Source organism: Leopardus geoffroyi, chromosome C3, assembly GCF_018350155.1.
Source record: "Leopardus geoffroyi isolate Oge1 chromosome C3, O.geoffroyi_Oge1_pat1.0, whole genome shotgun sequence".
Classification (NCBI taxonomy): Eukaryota; Metazoa; Chordata; class Mammalia; order Carnivora; family Felidae; genus Leopardus; species Leopardus geoffroyi.
The window spans coordinates 1,851,073-1,869,439 of NC_059338.1; the positions used below are offsets into that span (position 1 = coordinate 1,851,073).

The 18,367-nt window shown below is 57.0% G+C and overlaps 2 protein-coding genes across 4 annotated transcripts; one reads left to right on the forward strand and one right to left on the reverse strand.

The window, feature by feature from the left end:
* Positions 1-3,937: 3,937 nt before the first annotated feature.
* Positions 3,938-10,285, reverse strand: SSR2 (signal sequence receptor subunit 2). The gene is made up of 6 exons (XM_045454438.1): positions 10,173-10,285; positions 9,597-9,751; positions 8,369-8,467; positions 7,636-7,744; positions 5,510-5,587; positions 3,938-4,466 (listed from the first exon to the last, which is right to left on the reverse strand). Exons 2-6 carry the CDS (start codon positions 9,749-9,751, stop codon positions 4,356-4,358), a joined length of 552 nt encoding a protein of 183 aa, XP_045310394.1. The 5' UTR covers positions 10,173-10,285; the 3' UTR covers positions 3,938-4,355.
* LOC123585855 (protein PRRC2A-like) lies at positions 9,719-18,367 on the forward strand. 3 transcript variants are annotated; one of them, XR_006706443.1, is made up of 4 exons: positions 16,179-16,262; positions 16,574-16,702; positions 17,566-17,648; positions 17,751-17,938. XR_006706443.1 is itself a non-coding variant. In XM_045454436.1 (3 exons), exons 1-3 carry the CDS (start codon positions 11,866-11,868, stop codon positions 18,319-18,321), a joined length of 696 nt encoding a protein of 231 aa, XP_045310392.1. In that variant the 5' UTR covers positions 9,719-11,865; the 3' UTR covers positions 18,322-18,367. The 3 variants fall into 3 exon arrangements, 2 of the variants coding, with proteins under 2 accessions (XP_045310392.1, XP_045310393.1); XM_045454436.1 differs by lacking the exons at positions 16,179-16,262; positions 17,566-17,648 and adding an exon at positions 9,719-11,934 and having other exon boundaries at positions 17,824-18,367; XM_045454437.1 differs by lacking the exon at positions 17,566-17,648 and having other exon boundaries at positions 16,185-16,262; positions 17,824-18,367.

Consider the following 18,367-nt stretch of genomic DNA (forward strand, 5'->3'; position numbering starts at 1 on the left):
GGGACACACCTGAGAAGACTTTGGCCACTCAAAGCGTCCCAGGGAATTAACCCATCAGGTCTCAGGGACGGCCGGGCGCGGTAGGTAGAACAGGGAAGCCTTCGGCTGGCGGATGGAGTGGTCTGGAATCTGGGCGTCCCTAGCTCTCAGGCGTGAACTGGTGGCCCCTTAAATTCTCACAAGTAATTCCCAAGGACAAAGGGAACTGGGTGAGGCCCTAGAGGAAGGAGGCTCTAAATGAATGAGGGTCTCAGGGTTTTAGACTCACAGAGCCATCCTGCCTCCCATACCTCCCGAGTAAGAACAAGATAACACGATGACGTAATGGACTTTGGTGTCAGATGGACTGAGGTCTGAACCCCCAGCGCTACAATTAATTTACTTAATTGTCTGGGGTTAGTTATTTAACTTCTCTAAACCTCATCCTTAACATAGGCATTATGGTATGTCAACCCCATGCGATCGTAAGGATTAGGAACGTATATAGAGGGTTTAGTATCATCTGTCCCACGAGTGGGGTAAATTACTCTTGGCCGTGCTTGTGATTCCCGATTTACACACTGGCACCCTCCCCCAATGCTCTCTAATTAAAAACGGGAGCTGGCTGCAGCAGGCTGGTGGGGAAGCTGCGAAGGGTTCTGCGCCTTCCTGGGTGAGGACGGTTCTTGAGGAGCTCTGCTTTCAGGGGGACGCCCACTCGTGGGGTGAGGACCCCGGGGAGGGAGGGGGGAACTCACCAGACCTGGGAGGTTTCCCAAAGACCGGGCCCTGCTCCTGCTCCCGGCTGGTGCCTTCGGTACAGGGAAGAGCCCCTCCTCAGGGAGCCCCTCTAAGAACCCAGTCTAGCACCTCAGTGGGGGCGCCTCTCTTGGTCCTTTGAAGGGCGCTGCTCATGGTCCAGAAGTTTGCATAGGAGACAGGGGGCCCTCCAGTCCAGTCCAGACCAGCCGCCTCTTCAACTGCCCCAGCCCTTCCCTTCCCCGCCCTACTTCAAACACCCTAGACCTTGCTGTGCCCAGACCTGTTTAACCCCTTGGGTGCCATCGTGGGTCTGGGGGTCCTCGGCACTTCCAGAACAAAGCACGGCCGCTGGACTGGGGCTCGGGTGGAAACGGGTACAAGGGGCCGAGCTGGGGTCCCCCCCGAAGGGGATACTATGTGGGAGCCCCAGGTCCCGGGAACCTTCACCCTCTCTCAGGTGGGGCAGGGTGTGAGAGGGTGTGAGCTGAGGAGGGGAGAACGAGGGCATCCCAGGGAAGTCGGCTGGAAACCTACTTGACAGTGGGGGCCTCCTGGGGTCAGGGAGGTCCTTTGCCCTCTCTGGAATTTGGCTTCCAAACTGCTGCTGCCGCTGCTGGTGCCTTTAAGAGGCAGGTTACAGCGGGGGAGGGGCGATTACTAGGGCCCGGAGGGCGGGCTTCCCGGGCTACCCGCTGGGCTCCACTCCCCTTCCCCATCCCGGCTTCTGCGGGCTGACTTCCCCAGGGCCGAGCTGATGGGCCTCCGGCCCTCCTCCTCCGGGCCCTGTGGCCTGGTGGAAAAGTCTCACCATCGGAGCCTCAGAGCCACCTGTCGGCCTGGAGTCCTCATTTGTACGGTGCGGACCTCGGATGCGCTAGAGGCCTCCTGCCGTGGGGCCCGCACTCCGCTCCGCGTCCCTCCCTGATCTATGAAATGAGGGCATTACTTAGGGGATCCAGTCAGTGGGTCCCAGCTCTAAATTCCTCTAGGTGAGAGGGCGGCCTGTCCTCCGGGCTGGGCCCCAAACCCCGAGAACACAGGGGGACAGGACACTGCCTCATTTTACCGCGTGGGGTCCTCGGAGGTCCTCTAAGTATAAACAATCTCGTGACATCCGGAGGACACAGGCTGTCACACAGTAAGTCCCAGAGGGCACGGGGCTGCCGCCAGGCTCCCAGGGGGCGGGGGCGAGGACTCGACCCATCCTGTGGGGGAACAGCTGTTACTCCCAACTTCTTGGCCATTCTAACACCTGCTCCCCGCGGACTTTCTTCAGCCCGAGTCCCGAGGCCTAGTGTGTCACGTGGGTGGAAATCTGGGCACCTGGCTCCTCCTGGCACCAGGGCGGGGTGTGCGCGTGGGCCGGGGCCAGCCGGAAGTCTGCAGGACGTGGGCGGACAGAGGGCGGGTCTCAGCGGGGTGGAGAGGATCTGGAACCGGCTGACAGCTGGGTCACTATCTGTGTTGCCTTTTCGGGAGGAGCCCCTCCGGCTGGGACCCAGTCTTCAGGAAAGACGTGCTTCCTCTCCCCCCCCCCCCCCCCCTTGCAAGTGCCTGCACTGACTGCGTTGGTCAGTCGGGTCGGGGTCACGCCTCCCCGGGGTGGTCTCCGTGGGGTGGAGAAGTGCTGTCTGCTACTCATCTCCCCGTACATTTCCTCCAGTTCAGAGGGCTCAGCCCCAAAGCCAGCAGGCCCAGCTAAGTCTCTGTAGGTTTCAGAGGCTCTCGTTTTCTCCCACATTCCACCACTTACAGGAGGCTCACATTCCATCCCGACTCCAGGGAACCTGATCTCTCCAGATGAAGTGTCTGGCTTTGGCCTTCGTTCGAGGTGCCTGTGACACTAACTGCCCTCACAATGCTGCTCTTGTCATCTGCGTCAGACCTGGGTGCCCTACCCAGCCTCCTCCGTAAGGAGGGCCAAGGGCCCGGGACAGTTCCGCAGGAAGAGGGCCCCAGCCTCTGGGAAGGCAGTACCTCCGGGAGTTAGGAGTCCCCTCCTCTGACCCAGAACCGCTCCCCCTACAGGTGGGCTCCTCACTGCCTTCAGCAGAGACCACAGGACAGAAAGCAATGCTCCCTCCTCCTAAGACCTAACAGTTTGCAGCCCCAGGGAGCAAGATGATGCCTGGCCACCCAGCCCCACTCCCTTCCTACCCTCGTTCTCACCCCAAGCTTCTCCCCTCTCTCCTGAGCAAGTCCCAGGTCTCCCCCGGGGGGACACAATGAACAAAAGCAAATATAGCCTCCTCGCCCTCTGACCTGGCCAGTCCCGGGGTGTCCGAGCCGCAGCCCCTGCAGGAGGGAGGGGAGCTGCCGGAGGGCTACCCCGTCTGGAGCCTCCCGTTGTCTCCACGTCCTTTTCATCCTTCCTGGGGCCCAGAGGCCCCGCACGCACTGGCCTGGGAAAGGTTAAATCGGTTGGGCAGTCCCCCTGCTCCCCACCACGCAACCCCCAGCAGAATCTAAACTGGGAAACTTGGTGGCGGGAACAAAGCGGGTGTTTGTTGGGTTTCCCTCCTGCCTGGGAGGCTGTTCTCGGACCACGGCATTCCTGGGTTGGCCCGAGTCAGCTCACAGCGGCTTCTCCCTGTGCTGCTGCAGCAGACACCAGAGTCCTTCCAGAGGCCGGGCCTCCGGACACCTCAGGGCTGCGGCTCCGCTGACATTGAAAGGAATTCGAGTGAAGAAAAGCCAGTTCTTGGGGTGCCCGGCTAAGTCGGTGGAACGTGGGACTCTCGACCTCAGGGTCCTGAGTTCAAGCCCCGTGTTGGGTGGAGATTACTTAAATAATTAAACAGAAAAAGCAAGCTAGTTCTTAAACAGAGAAAGGACTAGAACCAGGCATTAAACAAGCTCTTCCAAGACCGGTCAGTGAGTAAATGAGACCAGCATGCCTTCTGGGGCCCGAGAACAGCTGCTGGCACGCAGACCGCCCTTCAGCTCACCCCTCACCCCGTCCTCTGGCTGCGGAGAGGAGCTCACAGGCAAGGAAGGTTACGGGCGGCACGTGGGGCCTGGTGAGAGCAGAGACGGAAGCAAGGGACGAAAGCAAAGGTGTCCGAAGGGGACAGACACCCCTGTGGGAACAGGACCACAGCCCCTCCAGCAAGGAGCAGAGCCCGGCTCACCTACCCAGGAGCGGGGACGCCCGGGGCTCAAGCTCACCCCGGGGACGGGAAAGCAGACACGGCAGTGTGGCATCAGTTTTTATTAGAAAACCCCATTTGGTCAGAGCTTCCCTGACCCAGAGCAGAGACCGGGCATGCCTTCGAGAGTCCCTCGGCCTTCACGTCGTCTTCCAGCCTCTTCTGGGTGGGCAGCACCAGGCAGTCTCCTGAGCGTCCCTCCTGGACCCCTCGGAGTTCTCCCCGCCTGCCTGCCCGGCTCGACGGTGGGCACCCGAGGGCCTTTGAGGCTGGAGGCCAAGGAGGCGTCCCTGTTGGTACGGCTTCAGGATGGAGGGGAGGCCCCGCCCTTCACTCTGCTTGAGAGCAGACAGGATCCAGGAGAGGGTGGCAGGGGCGAGGGGAGAAGAGACTGCATTCGAGATCCGCTTCGGAATCCGGAAAGCACCTGAGTCTCCCGGGGAGGGAGGGTCGTGGCCGCCCCACTCAGTTCTTCTTGGTCTTGGGAGTGTCGTATTTCCTCTTGCTGGAGTACCACAGCAGCAGGGGGATGCCGATGGACGGAAGCGTCATGACTCCAAAGGCTGCCCAGTCCAGCTGTGGAGGACAACACGGGCCTTGCTTACAAGTCTGGATCAGGGCACAGGAGGGCCGGGGAGGGGAGGGGTGGCGAATGACGAGCCGGGGAGAGGCAGCAGTCCCGCCCAAACTTTCAGCAGAACCTTAGCGGAAAGGCTCGTCTGACCACAGGACCACCTGTCTTCCGAGCTGTGGAGCCCAAGGCCTCACCTGACCTGACCCAGACCGAAGAGAAGCTTCTCTCTTCCAGACGGTCTCAAGGGGTGACGCCCAGCCCTGCACGGACAGTCAAGCCCACACCTCCAGCCCCCTCTTCCACTCCTCTCCCTTGCCTTCTGCCCTCCAGCCTTGCACACCCGCTTGTCAGGCCTTCTTCTTTCCTCTGAGCTACTCCCCCTACACAAGATGCCTGCCCTTCCCTCCCTCCTCTGGCTGGTCGAACACCACCTCCCCCTGAAAGCCCTCCCCGACTCTGGAAGACAGGTCAGATGCTCCGACACCCTGTCTGCGGTCTCGGTCTCAGCCCGTTTCTCCCGGGACTTGTTCTGAGTCCCCCACGGCCCTCCACCCCCTGGGAAGCGAGCGTGTGTCTCCATCACCTCCGTCTTCCGAAAGCAAAGCACAGAACTGAGCGCAGAATTAGGAACTTCACGATTATTCACTGAATAATCACACACGTGAATTTCCTCAGTTGGCCTGTCCTCAAAGAACGCTCTCTGAGACCAGACCACAGCAGCACTCCTTGGCCTGCCCAGTGCGCTGCGACTCTCTGAATCTAAGATACTCTTTTAAGCCTCAAAAGAGACCCAGGACTCCGAGAGGGGACTCCACTCGAGGCTGAGCAGAGAAAAAGGGCAGGCATGCGGCGCGGGCAACTGCGATCTCGCTGCCGGCACCACAGGGACACAGGACATTTGCTGGCTGGCTGCGTCAGACACCAAAAAACACAGGTATGGTGAGAACCCACAAACTACCCAGATCTTCTAAGGGGACCAACAGCTCCCAGAACCAGAGGGCGTCCCTGTCCCTGGGGAATGGTACGGGGACTCGGCAGAGCTTACAAAATGGGGGGAGAATCTCCTATCAAACTCCCGCTGGGCCAGGATGCCCCCCTGTCCGGGGGCGCTGGTGAAGCCAACCTGAAAGGAGAAAAGAAGGGCATCAGGGCAGACCCAGTCCTTCTCACGTGAGGGGGGGGCCGTCCCGCCCACCCCGATCCTCAGCGGAGAGACTCTCGGGGCGCGGAGGCTCAAGACAGCTTCAAGAAGACGCGGAAAAGCTTCCGGACTGGACAGAGTTGGAGGATTCTTAGTGTGTCGCAAAGAGGAGTAAATCAGGAGCCAGGAGACACCCGAGGGGCCTTTTCTAAACAGGGGCCAGCTGTGCGGCCGCGATCCGAGCCAGTCCTCCCTCCTCAGGCGTCTCCAACTCGGGAAGAGAGGCCCACCAGCCCCCTGCAGGGCGAGGCGGGTGAGGGAACGGCTTGCCCTTGGCAACCGCTCCCCCCGTTCCTCAAGTGGAAATACGCTTCCATACTCACAAGTGATACGAGGCTCAAACGAAATAACGAGAAGGACTCTGAAAAGCACGAGGCCCCACCCAAGGGCACGCTGGAAGGGGGGCTGGGGCTGCCCGCATTCCTGCCTGGAAAGCAGGCCGAGCCCTGCAAACAAGCTCGCTCTACAGGGGCAGCCGAGCCTTTGACCTCGTGTCTTTTAACCTATCAAATACCAGGTAGAACCAGAGTCCCACAGCAGGTTCTGAAAACAGAAAGGACACAGAAAACACAGAAAACAGAAAGATGTGAGAGCTGAGCCATGGTTACAAGGGCCTGGTTCCACGTGGTTTATTAGAAAAATTCAAAAAAGCGCAGCGAGGCTCAGAGAATCTCAGCTTTTATTCCACGGCTGACTCTGTGAAGTCTCCGTCCTACTGCGCACTCACCACGTAGCCTACGGGCCGCTTGTACGGTCTTGTCAGAGGCCTTCATAAATTCAAGGCCTGAGCATTCTGAGGACCAGGACAGTGTCTCAACCTTCTCGGTGTCCCCAGGTCTTAGCGCACCACCAGGGCACGATAAATGTCTGCTGACCTTTTCATCAACCCACCGGAGGAATGTTTACTACTGACTGCCTATCCCATGGGAGAAACGGAGAGACATCTAAGACGAGGTCCGTGGCCCGCAAGGGGCCACTGAGTGAGCTGGGGGTGGGGCATGGCTTCAGACCAACAGGTAAGAAGCACTGAGATGGCAGAGACAGACGTTCCTTCCGGTGGCCCAGACTGCGCGAGCTACTGAAGTTTACACGCGGTTGGCGAACGTCTGCTCGAAGAGCGAGGAGGAAAAAAGCACGAGGCGTAAAAGCAGGAGACAGACACCAGGGCTGCGGCCCACGGCTGGGCCTGGGGAGGGTGGATACTGAAGTGGGGGAGAGGGGACACTTCAAACAGAAAGAATGAGAGAGGGCAGGGAGGGCGGGGAGGAGCTTGGTCTCATTAGGGCGAAGGGTCTGTGGGCAGAACGTGCCAGAAGGAAAGCCGGAGGCAGAGAGCATCTAGCTACACCACCAGGGCGCATGCGGCAGGCATCTTCCAAGCAAGGGAAAGGGCCGGCAACGACAGAGACCAGGAGTGATCTGCCGGTGCCCTAGGGCCCGGATGGGAAGGACGAGGACGACGATAAACTGGGCGTCAAATGACATGTCCCAGGTTAAAGCCAAGCAGTAGGTGTGGAGCGGAGGGAAGGCTACGGGGCTCCCCTCCCACCATTTCAACCGCTCTATTCTGGATCTTTATAACTTGAAACACATTCCTTCCTAAGGACAACATGCCCAGCTTCTGGTCCTTCTTCTTCTTCTTCTTTTTTTTTTTCTTTTTTAATGAACTTATTTTTGAGAGAGAGAGACAGACAAAGTGCAAACAGGGGAGGGGCAGAGAGAGAGGGAGACACAGAATCCCAAGCAGGCTCCAGGCTCTGAGCTGTCAGCACAGAGCCCGGCACGGGGCTCAAACCCATGAACCGTGAGATCATGAGGACGCTCAACTGACTGAGCCACCCAGGCGCCCCAGCTTCTGGTCCTTCTTACCTTCCTCAGAATTTAGTGAGGAAACGCCCTGGAGGTTTCCTGCAAGAGTTTTCAAAGGGAAGCAGACCTAGGCCGCATCAGCTAAGGTCTGGGCCACTCACCACGACAGGCCCGTCCTCCTGGGCCAGGTAAGTAACGGTTGCCGAGGTGAAGTTGAAGTAGCCGGCCTTGAGAGGACGCAGGACCACCGTGTGGGAGACGTTGCTAGCGCTGGGCGGACAGTTAAGGAAGGAAGAAAACGAGGCTGGTGTAACATCCTTTCCGCCTGCGGACTAAATGCACCCTTCACAAAGGGAGCGGTCAACACACGGCGATTTCCGCCCGCAATACCCCGCGATGACGCTTATGCAGACCTCTTGCTAAGCCCGAAACGTGTGGGCTCATACGGGTCCCTGGCACACTCAACATCCAGCTTCTTCACGAGTACCCAGCACAGAGGTTTCTGAAGGAATATGCACTACGGATGAGACACCAGCCACTCTCACAGAAACCGCCAGTGACTAACCGAAGGAAGGCTGAAAGCACAGAGTAAGAACAAGAAAAGCCCAAGGAGAACACTCACCCTCACCAGAAAATCTAAGCGTCTACGCCTTCCCGTATTGTATGTCGTAGGGCCTCATAACCTAAACTTTAGGAAGCTCCTTTCTCAAGTCCACACTAACTCACACTCAGTTTCCTCTCGTCCCATCCTATCCAGAGAGGTGATGGAGAAATGGCCAAGCACAGCCAGACCGTCTGAAGGGACCTCACTGCGGCAATGTGTTCGTGTCATCCCCAACCCCCGCAGCCCCCACCCCCGCCCCCAGCCTTTGTCACCCGGCGCCAAGAGGATACGGGGCAATCCGGTCCCATTTGACATTGAGCATTCCAGAGACAATGCCAAAGTCCTCCGGAGGGAAGGAGTCGTCGGATAACTCCACATCTAATGCAGCGCTGTAAGTGGAGGGACAAAAGTGGTTAGTATGTAACAGATACAAAGTTAATCAATAATTAGGGTGCTTGGCTGGCTCCGTTGGTAGAGCCTGAGACTCCTGATCTTAGGGTTGTGAGTTCGAACCTCCATGTTGGGTGGAGAGATTACTTAAAAACAAAACCTTAAAGGCAAACCATAAGAGACTCTTAAATACTGAGAATACACTGAGGATTGATGGGGGGGTGGGGGGTGGGGGGAGGGGAAAGTGGGTGATGGGCACTGAGGAGGGCACCTGTTGGGATGAGCACCGGGTGTTGTATGGAAACCAATTTGACAATAAATTTCATAAAAAAAAAAAAAAACAAACACCGTAAAAAAAAAAAAGGAGCAATCAGGGGTGCCTGGGTGGCTCAGTTGGTTAAGCGTCTGACTCTTGGTTTCGGCTCAGGTCAGGATCTCACAGTGGGTGGCATGGAGCCCGAGTCTCTGCACTGACAGCAGGGAGCCTGCTTGAGATTCTCTCTCCGCCTCTCTTGCTGCCCCTCCCCTGCTCGCGCTCCGTCTCTCTCTCAAAATGAATAAAAAAACATAAAAAACAAAATCTTTAACCAAAAAAGTGATCAGCAATTAAATCTGCCTGCTTGTCCTAAAATATCAGAAATACAGAAGACAGATGGGAATCACACCGAAACTTGGCTTTGTCGCACTAAAGAATCTCGGTCAAGGACTGGATTCTATGGCTAAGAAGCACCAAATATCCGGGAAGGCACAGGCCTAACTTCATTCTTGCCCCAATTTCCGTGCGTCTGTGTGTACGTACACAGGGGAAGAAGGCTAAGGCTCGTGTGCAAGAAAAAACCACAGCGAATAAAGTTAAAGGAAGGGAGCAACGTGCTGAACCCTGAACGCCCCCAAGGTAACAAAGGATCACGTGGGCTCATTCTGCCTTCGCATCTTCCTCTCCTGGTTTGACCCTAGTTCTTGCTCCTCCCCACTCAGAAATTCTCCCGACTCAACAAAGTGGCCGATGGCCCCGGTACCTAACGTGAAAGCGGGTCCAGAACATCCGCTTGCTGTGCTGGTCTCTGGTCCCAGCCGTGAAGCCTGAGAACCCCGAGAAGTCCCCCCATGCGCCCCGGGCCGCCTCACCTCGAGCCAACATTGTAGATGTTGTACTGTAAGGTCAGGTCTCGCCCCTCCACGGCGTATCTGTTCAGCAGCGATTTGGAGGCCAGCAGCCGGGCTCCTTCCTCCGCCCGACTGACCGCAAGCAGAGCCAACAGCACGGCCGCCAGCAGCCTCATCTGCGGAGAGAAACGCCGAGCGGGGCGGGCGACCCACGCACGTAAGGGCGCCACGATCTTCCCGGCAGAGGTCCCTCGGCAAGTCCAGCTCGCCAGGGCCGCAGCCCCTTCCCCATCAGCCACCAGCGCGGACCCCACCGCCAGGCTGCCTGTCCGCCCCGGAGACCCCGCCGCCCCCTCCTCCGCCCGGCCCCACGGGTTTCCGCGCACGCTCGAGGGGTCCTCCCTACGCCCCTCCCCGGGGCCCCGCTCCTCCTGGCCCACATCCCTTTCGGGGTCCCTCCGGCCCGGCCCGCTCGGTGCGCCCCCTGTCGCCAGGAAGCCACGTCTCCCGCCGGCGCGCCTCTCCCGTGCCCGCCGGGACCGAGCGCCCGGCCGCCGCCACCCACGCCTCCGCGCCCCCCCAGGGCTCGGCGCTCACCGTGCGCACCCCACGGGCCTCTCGGGGGGCCACCAAGACCGGAAGAGAGAGTCAGCAGCCCGGAGGCCGGAAGTGAGCTCAGCCGAAAACGGCGGTGTTCCGCGCGATGCCCCCTGGGAATTGTAGTTCGCGGCCAGGCCCCGCCCCCGGCTCTGCGGCGCCCGCGCGCGCCCGGAACGCGAGCCGGGCTGCGGTACCTCCAGGGGCCGCGGCGGCCAGTGCCCTGCGGACCCCGCAGTGCTGGAGGCGGGGTCGGCGCACCGGCGAGCTAGGAACCAGGGGAAAGCTCTTTCTCTCGAGGCTACCGGCATCCTTTCTACTTCCAGGCGACAAACGAGGTCCTGCATCCAGGAAGTCGCCAAGCCCCGAGCTTCGAGGTGCCAGAACGGCAATCCTTTCTTCGCCGGCGCCACCGCGACCGCTTCGGCTCGTGCGCCTTACTGTTCGCTGTGTCCTTGCGGTGGCCGCCCTGTCTCGGGTCTCTCCCTGCACTTTTCCACCAGCTGCCAGACAGACGCCCCCAAACAGCGTTCTGGACAAGGCAGCCTGTGGGGTTCTGCAGTCGTGAATTCGGTGTCTGCCGCTCACGGGCTACGTAACCTGGAGGCAGGCGTCATTTCTGTAAAGCCTTGGTTCTCAGATCTGTAAAATGAGATAATTCCAGCACTCTCCAAATGCTGGAGGTCCAATAAGATTATGTTTCTGAGCACGTTTTCTAGCACAAGTATGTGCTTAGTAAATGGTAACTGTCAACATTACTATTATTCTGTATCTCCACGGCAGCATTTCTTCATTCAGCATGCATTTATTGAGCCCCAGATTCGTGCCTGCACTGTTCTAGGTACCGAGGATACAGTGACAAACAGGACTGAGATTTCTCCTTTCTGGGACTTAACACTCTTGTGGAATAATACACATTTCCTGTGTTTGTTTTAGCCTCCCCTCCATTTCCACCTCCCACACTAGAGCTCCTTGAGGACAGGTTTCTGTTTTCCACTGCTTAGCGTGATGCCTGAGCACAGTGGGGACTCCAGGAATGAATGACAACTTCTCTACACACACCCTCCAATCTGCTCTTTGTTGTTGTTGTTGTTTCACTTTTATTTCATGATCATAAACTTCACTCTGCAATCCAGCTAGTGGGGGAGGGGGGCAAGGAAAACCCGGGACCCGGGAACTGCAGGGGAGCACAAAGATTATATATGCAAGCAGATGGGGGCAGAGGAGTGCTCTCCAGAGCTACACAAGGAATGTTCCTGTAGTTAAGACCAAATACAAGTCAAATGTATTCGATTTGTCCACAGTCAGCACTGGTCATCTTCTTGCGGCTCCTGGACCCAAAGCACTCATGGCTTCCACGACGTTCATGCCCTCGGTCACATTGCCAAACACGATGTGCTTGCCGTCCAACCACTCGGACTTGGTGGTGCGGATGAAAGATGGAACCGTTCGTGTTGGGTCCAGCATTTGCCACGGACAGGATAGGATGCCAGGACCTGTGTGCTTCGGGATGAAATTCTCATCATCAAATTTCTCCCCATAGATGGACTGGCCGCCAGTGCCATTATGGCGTGTGACGTCACCACCCTGGCACATAAATCCCAGAATAATCCTGTGACAGCCAGAAGCTTTGAAACCAAATCCCTTCTCCCTGGCGCTCAGAGCATGAAAGTTCTCTGCTGTTTTGGGAAAAATGTCTGCAAACAGCTCAAAGGAGACACGGCCCAAGGGCTCGCCGTCCATGGCAATGTTGAAGAACAAGGTGGCGTTGACCATGGCCGGGGGGCATGGGCGGTTCCCAGGCGGTGTTGTCTGTAAGGCCAATCCGCTCTTGTCTTATCCATATCCAACCTATCGGTCAGGGCCATGTTCCAGTCCCCGCCCCCCCCCGCCCCCCTCACCCTCCCATTCCCGCCCCCCCCCCAGAAGCCTCCCTTGACTTTGCCAGACGACACTGCTTTTTCACAGTACCCCAGTTTAGTGTTTCCCCCCAATTGTTTCTGGCCCGGAAAAGCTGCCTTAGTCGTAGGTGCTATTTCTCCGGGGTACACTTATCCAAAGGTCCTGCAGCGACGCCGAGCACAAAGGAGGTGCCGATTGCTGATTGCGGGAATTCTTATTCCTTGCCAGAGCCTTTCTCCAGGATTGGAGTGATGGGAAGTGCGGGTGCTTTTGTTTCTCAGACTCAGCTGCACACGGGAGTCTATCTTCCCCGAGTGCAGTCTAGATCCCCTGCCGAAGAGCCGCTCTGGGTTCAGAAGAGAAAAGGCTCTACGTTTATGTGGCCCCTTCGGCCTCTGCCCCTCCAGCTGAGCCACTGGTTCCTTCACGGATACACCGGGCACTCATTCACTGAGCACCTGTCATACGTCAGTCAAGCACTGTGACAGCCATGGTGGGAAGTACAGAGTTAGGGCCTGGTGTCTGCCCCCAAAGAGGTTGGAACCTAGCTATGGGGTGAAATATACTCAAGGCTGGAATGAGACGGCAAATTCAATGTCAAGCACCCAAACGAAAGAATAAACAAACAAAACAACAAATCAGCGGCTTCCCATTGTCCGTGGAATGAAATTCCCTTGTCTGACAGTCAAGACCTTTCACTGTCGCCACTACCCACTACCCTCTCTTCTTAGCCACACAGACCGCTCTCACTTGTCCACTTTCTCACTTTCAGGCTTTTGATCAGTGCAAGTTTTTGGGCCCCCCCAAAAAATCACTTTTATTGACCACCTACGATCACCAGCCCTATGCGAGTTTCTGGGTGAACAAACACGTATAAGACACAAGACACACTAGGGGCGCCTGGGTGGCTCAGTCGGTTAAGCGTCCGACTTCAGCTCAGGTCACGATCTCACGATCTCGCGGTCCATGAGTTCGAGCCCCGCGTCGGGCTCTGGGCTGATGGCTCAGAGCCTGGAGCCTGCTTCCCATTCTGTGTCTCCCTCTCTCTCTGCTCCTCCCCCGTTCATGCTCTGTCTCTCTCTCTGTCTCAAAAATAAATAAACTTTAAACAATTTTTTTTTAATTACTTAAAAACAAAATCTTAAAAAAAAAAAAAGACACAAGACACACTTGATGTGGAAGAGTTTGAAACTGCAGGGGGTTGGCGGGGAGGAGGACAGGTTCGTGGCGCTGTCCTCGGTGCTCTGAAGGAGGTTAGCGTGGGACTTCCCGGTCCTTGGTCTGTCTTTTCATTCTCTTCATTGTGTCTTTTTTTGGGGGGTGGGAGGTGGGGTTATTTTTGAGAGAGAGAGATGGGGGGAGGGCGGGAAGGGGGAGAGAGAGAGGGAGACACAGAGTCCGAAGCAGGCTCCAGGCTCCCAGCTGTCAGCACAGAGCCCGACGCGGGGCTGGAACCCATGAACCGTGAGATCATGACCTGAGGTCGGACGCTTAACCGACTGAGCCCCCCAGGTGCCCCTCACTGCGTCTTTTTGATGAATACGTTGCTTTGTTTTAATTCTAATGTTCTCTAAAAGGGCAGTTGACTCTGCCTCAGAAATCCCGCCTCTTGGTGCTTTGGGCTGTGGACATTTGAGAAGGAAATAGACACCCGGCTTGTGACAGAGTAGGATAGTCCCACCCACAGGGACCTACGTCCAGTGACTCTGCTTCGCAACCCCCTTGGGATTGCACACCCCATGTCCTTTCTTTCTCTAGGACCAGAGAAAACCTGGGAAATTGTGTGAACAGACCATTTCACCCCCCGGGACCCTGGCACATCCCACTGTGGATGGAAAGTCTCAAGACAAGGCGTGGGTTGGCCAAGACACGTCATCTCTGTCTACTTCTCCCCATTAGAATCTATTCTGACTAGAAGACTCTGGCAATCAGTTGCCGAGGGAAACGTTTCTGTTGAAAGACTTCCGGAAGAATACAGTTGCTGCCTGCCCTCCTCGAAGGAAGACCAAACCAACGTAGAGCCTTGTTAGACGTGCAGGGACCCGGGTGCCCAGAACGGAGAGGCTTGCAGAGCCCACGTGAGGCTGCCTAGGTGTCTCCTCTGGGTCACGGGTTTCATGCTCTGTTTCCCGATGTGCAAGACAGAGCCCAAGCTGCCCACCGACCCCTCTTTTGGGATCTGTAACAAGAGGGCGACCAAGGTAGTGTGTGGCGAAGCTGAGGAGGAAGTGGCAAGCTGCTTTTTGGCCGGTGGCCAGGCAGGTGTCCAGAAATAGAGCCTTGCTGCCCAACCCGGGAGCTCATAAACTGGCAGGAGAGGCCTTCTGTGAGCGAGCCATGCCAGTTTTCAAGAAGCATCCAGAATCACAGCTATGACCGTAATTCTGCCACATTTCTCTTTTTCCGGGTTCATTTTTTATTGCGGTAAATATATATCCAACATGGAACTTGCCGTTTTTAACCACTTAAAGTGTACAGTTCACTAGCGTTAAACACATTCACGTTGTTGTGTGACCACATCGTCATCCGTCTCCAGAAATTTTTCAACGTCTCAAACTGAAATCTGTACCCATTTAACCATAATGCCCATTCCTGTCTCCCACCAGCCCCCGGCAAGCACCACTCTGTTTTCTGTTTCCATGAATCTGACTACTCTACGTACCCCATCTAAATGGAATCGTGCGATAAATTCATATTTTTGATGTTTATTCATTTTGAGAGAGAGAGACAGAGTGTGAGCAGGGGAGGTGCAGAGAGAGGAGACACAGAATCCGAAGCAGGCTCCAGGCTCTGAGCTGTCAGCACAGAGTCCGACGTGGGGCTCGAACTCATGAGCCATGAGATCATGCCCTGAGCCCAAGTCAACCGACTGAGCCACCCAGGTGCCCCAATAAACTCATTTTTAGTTTACATAAGTAATACATGTTTATATTCTCATAGGAAAAAAAAATCAAATTCTGAAATAACGAGTATAAATGTCAGGATAAATACTGAGATGTCCAAGAAATGTTAACTACCTTATTTTTCCGTAATCAAACCTAGTTTCTATTTCCAGCCCTTTTTTCTACACAGTAGCAGGCCCTTAATCTCTGTTAGTGTAGGGGCTCCCCAGCCATTGTCTCCAGAGGTGTCTCTAATATTCTAGAGGTCTCCTGTCGTGCCAGAGGCACGGTGCTTGGGTATCAACACTTTTCCTCCTTGGCATCCACTAAGACATTCGATGCTCTCTCAGGCTGTGGGTTCCTAGAAGCATAGCCACACCCCTAGCAAGGCCACACCCTCAGTCTTATCCAGAGGCTCCTCCCTCCCCCCATAGTGCCCCTCCCCCTTTCCCTCCCTCTACTTTCCCGCCTCTGGAGCCACAGGGGACTTGGCTGGGCTCTGCGAGGCCAATCACTTCTTCCTAGCTACTCGACGTCAGTTCTTGGTTCTGCAAGCCAGGTTGGCACTGGGTGAGCAGAAATCCTGAAGGGTGTCTTAGACCCCCTCTCTGAGCGGCCAAGAACAAGAACATTGTCTTCCATAACCACAGTAACATTATCACGCCCACGAAGTTTGACATTGACATAATATACTATTTTCTGATGCGGAGTCCGTAATCAGTTTTCTCCAAAATGCCCTGTATGACTTTCGGAAGAATCTAGGATCCTACGAACACCAAGGGGCCCTTCTAAGTCCTTGGATCCCTTGGAAGTCTCAGATGCACCTGACCACCGAAGTTTTGGGTGGACGATTTTCTGCCTCTTGTTAAAGTTCTCTCCAGCAAAGGCGGAGTCCAGGGTGAATTCCAGAGTCTACATGAGCCGCGTCTTGATGCCCTTTGAGGTTCTATCCTACTTTCAGGTTTCGACCGCGGTCTCCCTCCCTAAGGCCAGTCCTCCTCCTGCTCACCGTGGTGGCGGTTGGGGAGTGAGGCCTGCAGCCCCCTCCCGCTGAGAAGTGAAGCAGGGGTCTGTGTGTGTGCAAGGGTGCTGTCTCAGCACCTCACAGGAGCCCTCCCGGGACCCCCAGGGGCCCGGACCCCACCCTCCCATTGCCATGACAACCACTTCTGTGAGGACGTGAACACTAAAGAATTGTGGGTGTGGGGGGGGGGGCGGACACGCCAGAGCCTCATCACATCAGGGATCGCAGAACTTTACGATCATGAAGAAGAAAGAACACGTGTCCTTATCTTCCAACCCCAAAGTAAGGGGCAGGCTGGGGCAGAGGCAGGAGCCAGGACGGCTGATCCTGGCAGTCCTGCCTGCTGTGAGCTACTCCCTCCTTTTTGTAAAAAAAAAAAAAAAAAAAAAAAAGGTGGGGGGCAGAGAGAGAGAGAGAAAGAGAATCCCATTCAGGCTCTGAGCCGTCGGCACAGAGCCAGACTCGGGGCTCAAACTCACGAACCGTGAGATCACGACCTTAGCGGAAACCAAGAGGTGGACGCTTAACCGACTGAGCCCCCCAGGCGCCCCGAGAGCTTCGGCCTCCTAACTGGCTTCTCCTTCTCCCCTCAGGAGGCCAGAGAAGCTTGGGGAGCTGCAGGGGCAGAAGATCCCTCCTTAAGCACCTTTGATGTATCCTTGACATCCATCTACAACCTCACAGATGATGTGGGCTACCAAGGGAGCCGGGAGCTGACCAGCGTGAGTACCCCACCCCGGGCCCCCCTCCCCTGGGGTCCCGCACCCCTTGCCCCGCTACCACACGGGCAATTTACCTCACTGACCTCCTCTAGGAGGCCTTGCGGCAACCTCCCATATCTTCTCGCCACCCTGCCAATTCACATCTTTACTAACCACGGCTCAGATGTACTCCTTCCAGAACAAAACACCAACACTGAGAGTAACTGCAGCTTCTACTTACTGAGAACTTCCCACTGCCTCCCTATCAAGTAGATATTATTATTATCCCTATTTTTCAGACGAGGAAACTGAGGTAAAGTCAAGTTAAGTGACCCTCCCAAGATCCGATAAGCAGGAGGCAGAGAAGCTAGCGTCTGAGCTGTGTGTCTGAGCCGAGGTATCACCCAGAACCGCCTCCCCCGCTGGCGGCCAACATTTACGTGCCGCGCAACGCACTCGGTATAGGAACTTAGCTCTTGGTTTATTTGACAGAGGCTTTAAATGCTAGTTTCTGTTAGCAGTGACTGACACAATACATCGCTCATATTTAAATGCTAATTTTTAAGAGAGAGAGTGGGGAGAGGGGCAGAGACGGAGAGAATCCCAAGCAGGCTGTCAGCGCAGAGCCCACGTGGGGCTTGATCTCACTAACCCTGAGACCATGACCTGAGCCGCAATCAAGAGTGGGACACTTCGCCGGCCGAACCACCCAGGCGCCCCAAGCTGCTCACATTGAAAGTGCACCGTTTGGTGTGCGGACGTGTATGTACTCGTGAAACCATCGCCACAATCAAGATAATAGACGTATCCGTCCCCCCCCCCCCAAGCGTGAGCCAGGGGTTCCAGAGCAGAGTCCTTAGACGGCTGGTATCTGCCTTCCATAGTGGGTCCGTATGTAACGAAAGCACCTGCCCTGGGACCCTTGGAAAGAGGCCAGCTGTCCACCGCGCGCTGGGATAAGCCTGCGGTGAGGCCCGGGAGCGTCCACCGGGGGGCAGGCTTCCGCCGACGCCCGCGGCCCGGGCTCGCCTCTGACCTCCGGGCTTCTCTGCCTCCCTTCCCCCCTCAGACACGAAGCCCCGTATGTAACGGGACGGGTCAGTGGAGAGCGCGCTTCATCCCCTGCTCTCGGATTCCCCAAGGAGGAAGACCCCGGCCTCGCTCGGTCCAAGAGGCGGAAGCGCAGCAAGGTCGCCACCGTCCGGCCGAGGAGGGACAAGGCGAAGGACGAGGACGCGGACGAGGAGGACGAGGACGCCGAGAACGAGGGGCCGCCCCGGGCCGCGCGGTCCCCGAGGGTGCGGCGGAAGCGCCACCCGTCCTCGCGGACGCGCCCGCTGCGGCAGGAGCACCCGGGCAGCTCGGAAAGCAGCTCGAGCACGCTCACGTCCAAGACCAAGTCGTCCCGCTGGAGCCTGGCCGGCTTCCGCCGGTACCTGTGCAGCTGCTGCGACCGGCGGCGGCGGAAGGGGGCGGGCGCCGAGGCCGAGGCGGTGGGGGAGGCCGGGGGCGCGGGCGAGCCCCCCCCGGGGAGGGCTCGCCCCGGCCCCGGCCCCGCCAGCGAGCACCGCCCGCAAGAGGCTCCCGGGAGCGCGCCCAGGGACCAGGAGGACGGACAGGATCATCCGGCTCCCATGTAAATAAAGCAGAGTTTATTTTGGGGCCCGGAAGGTCCTAGCCTGATGA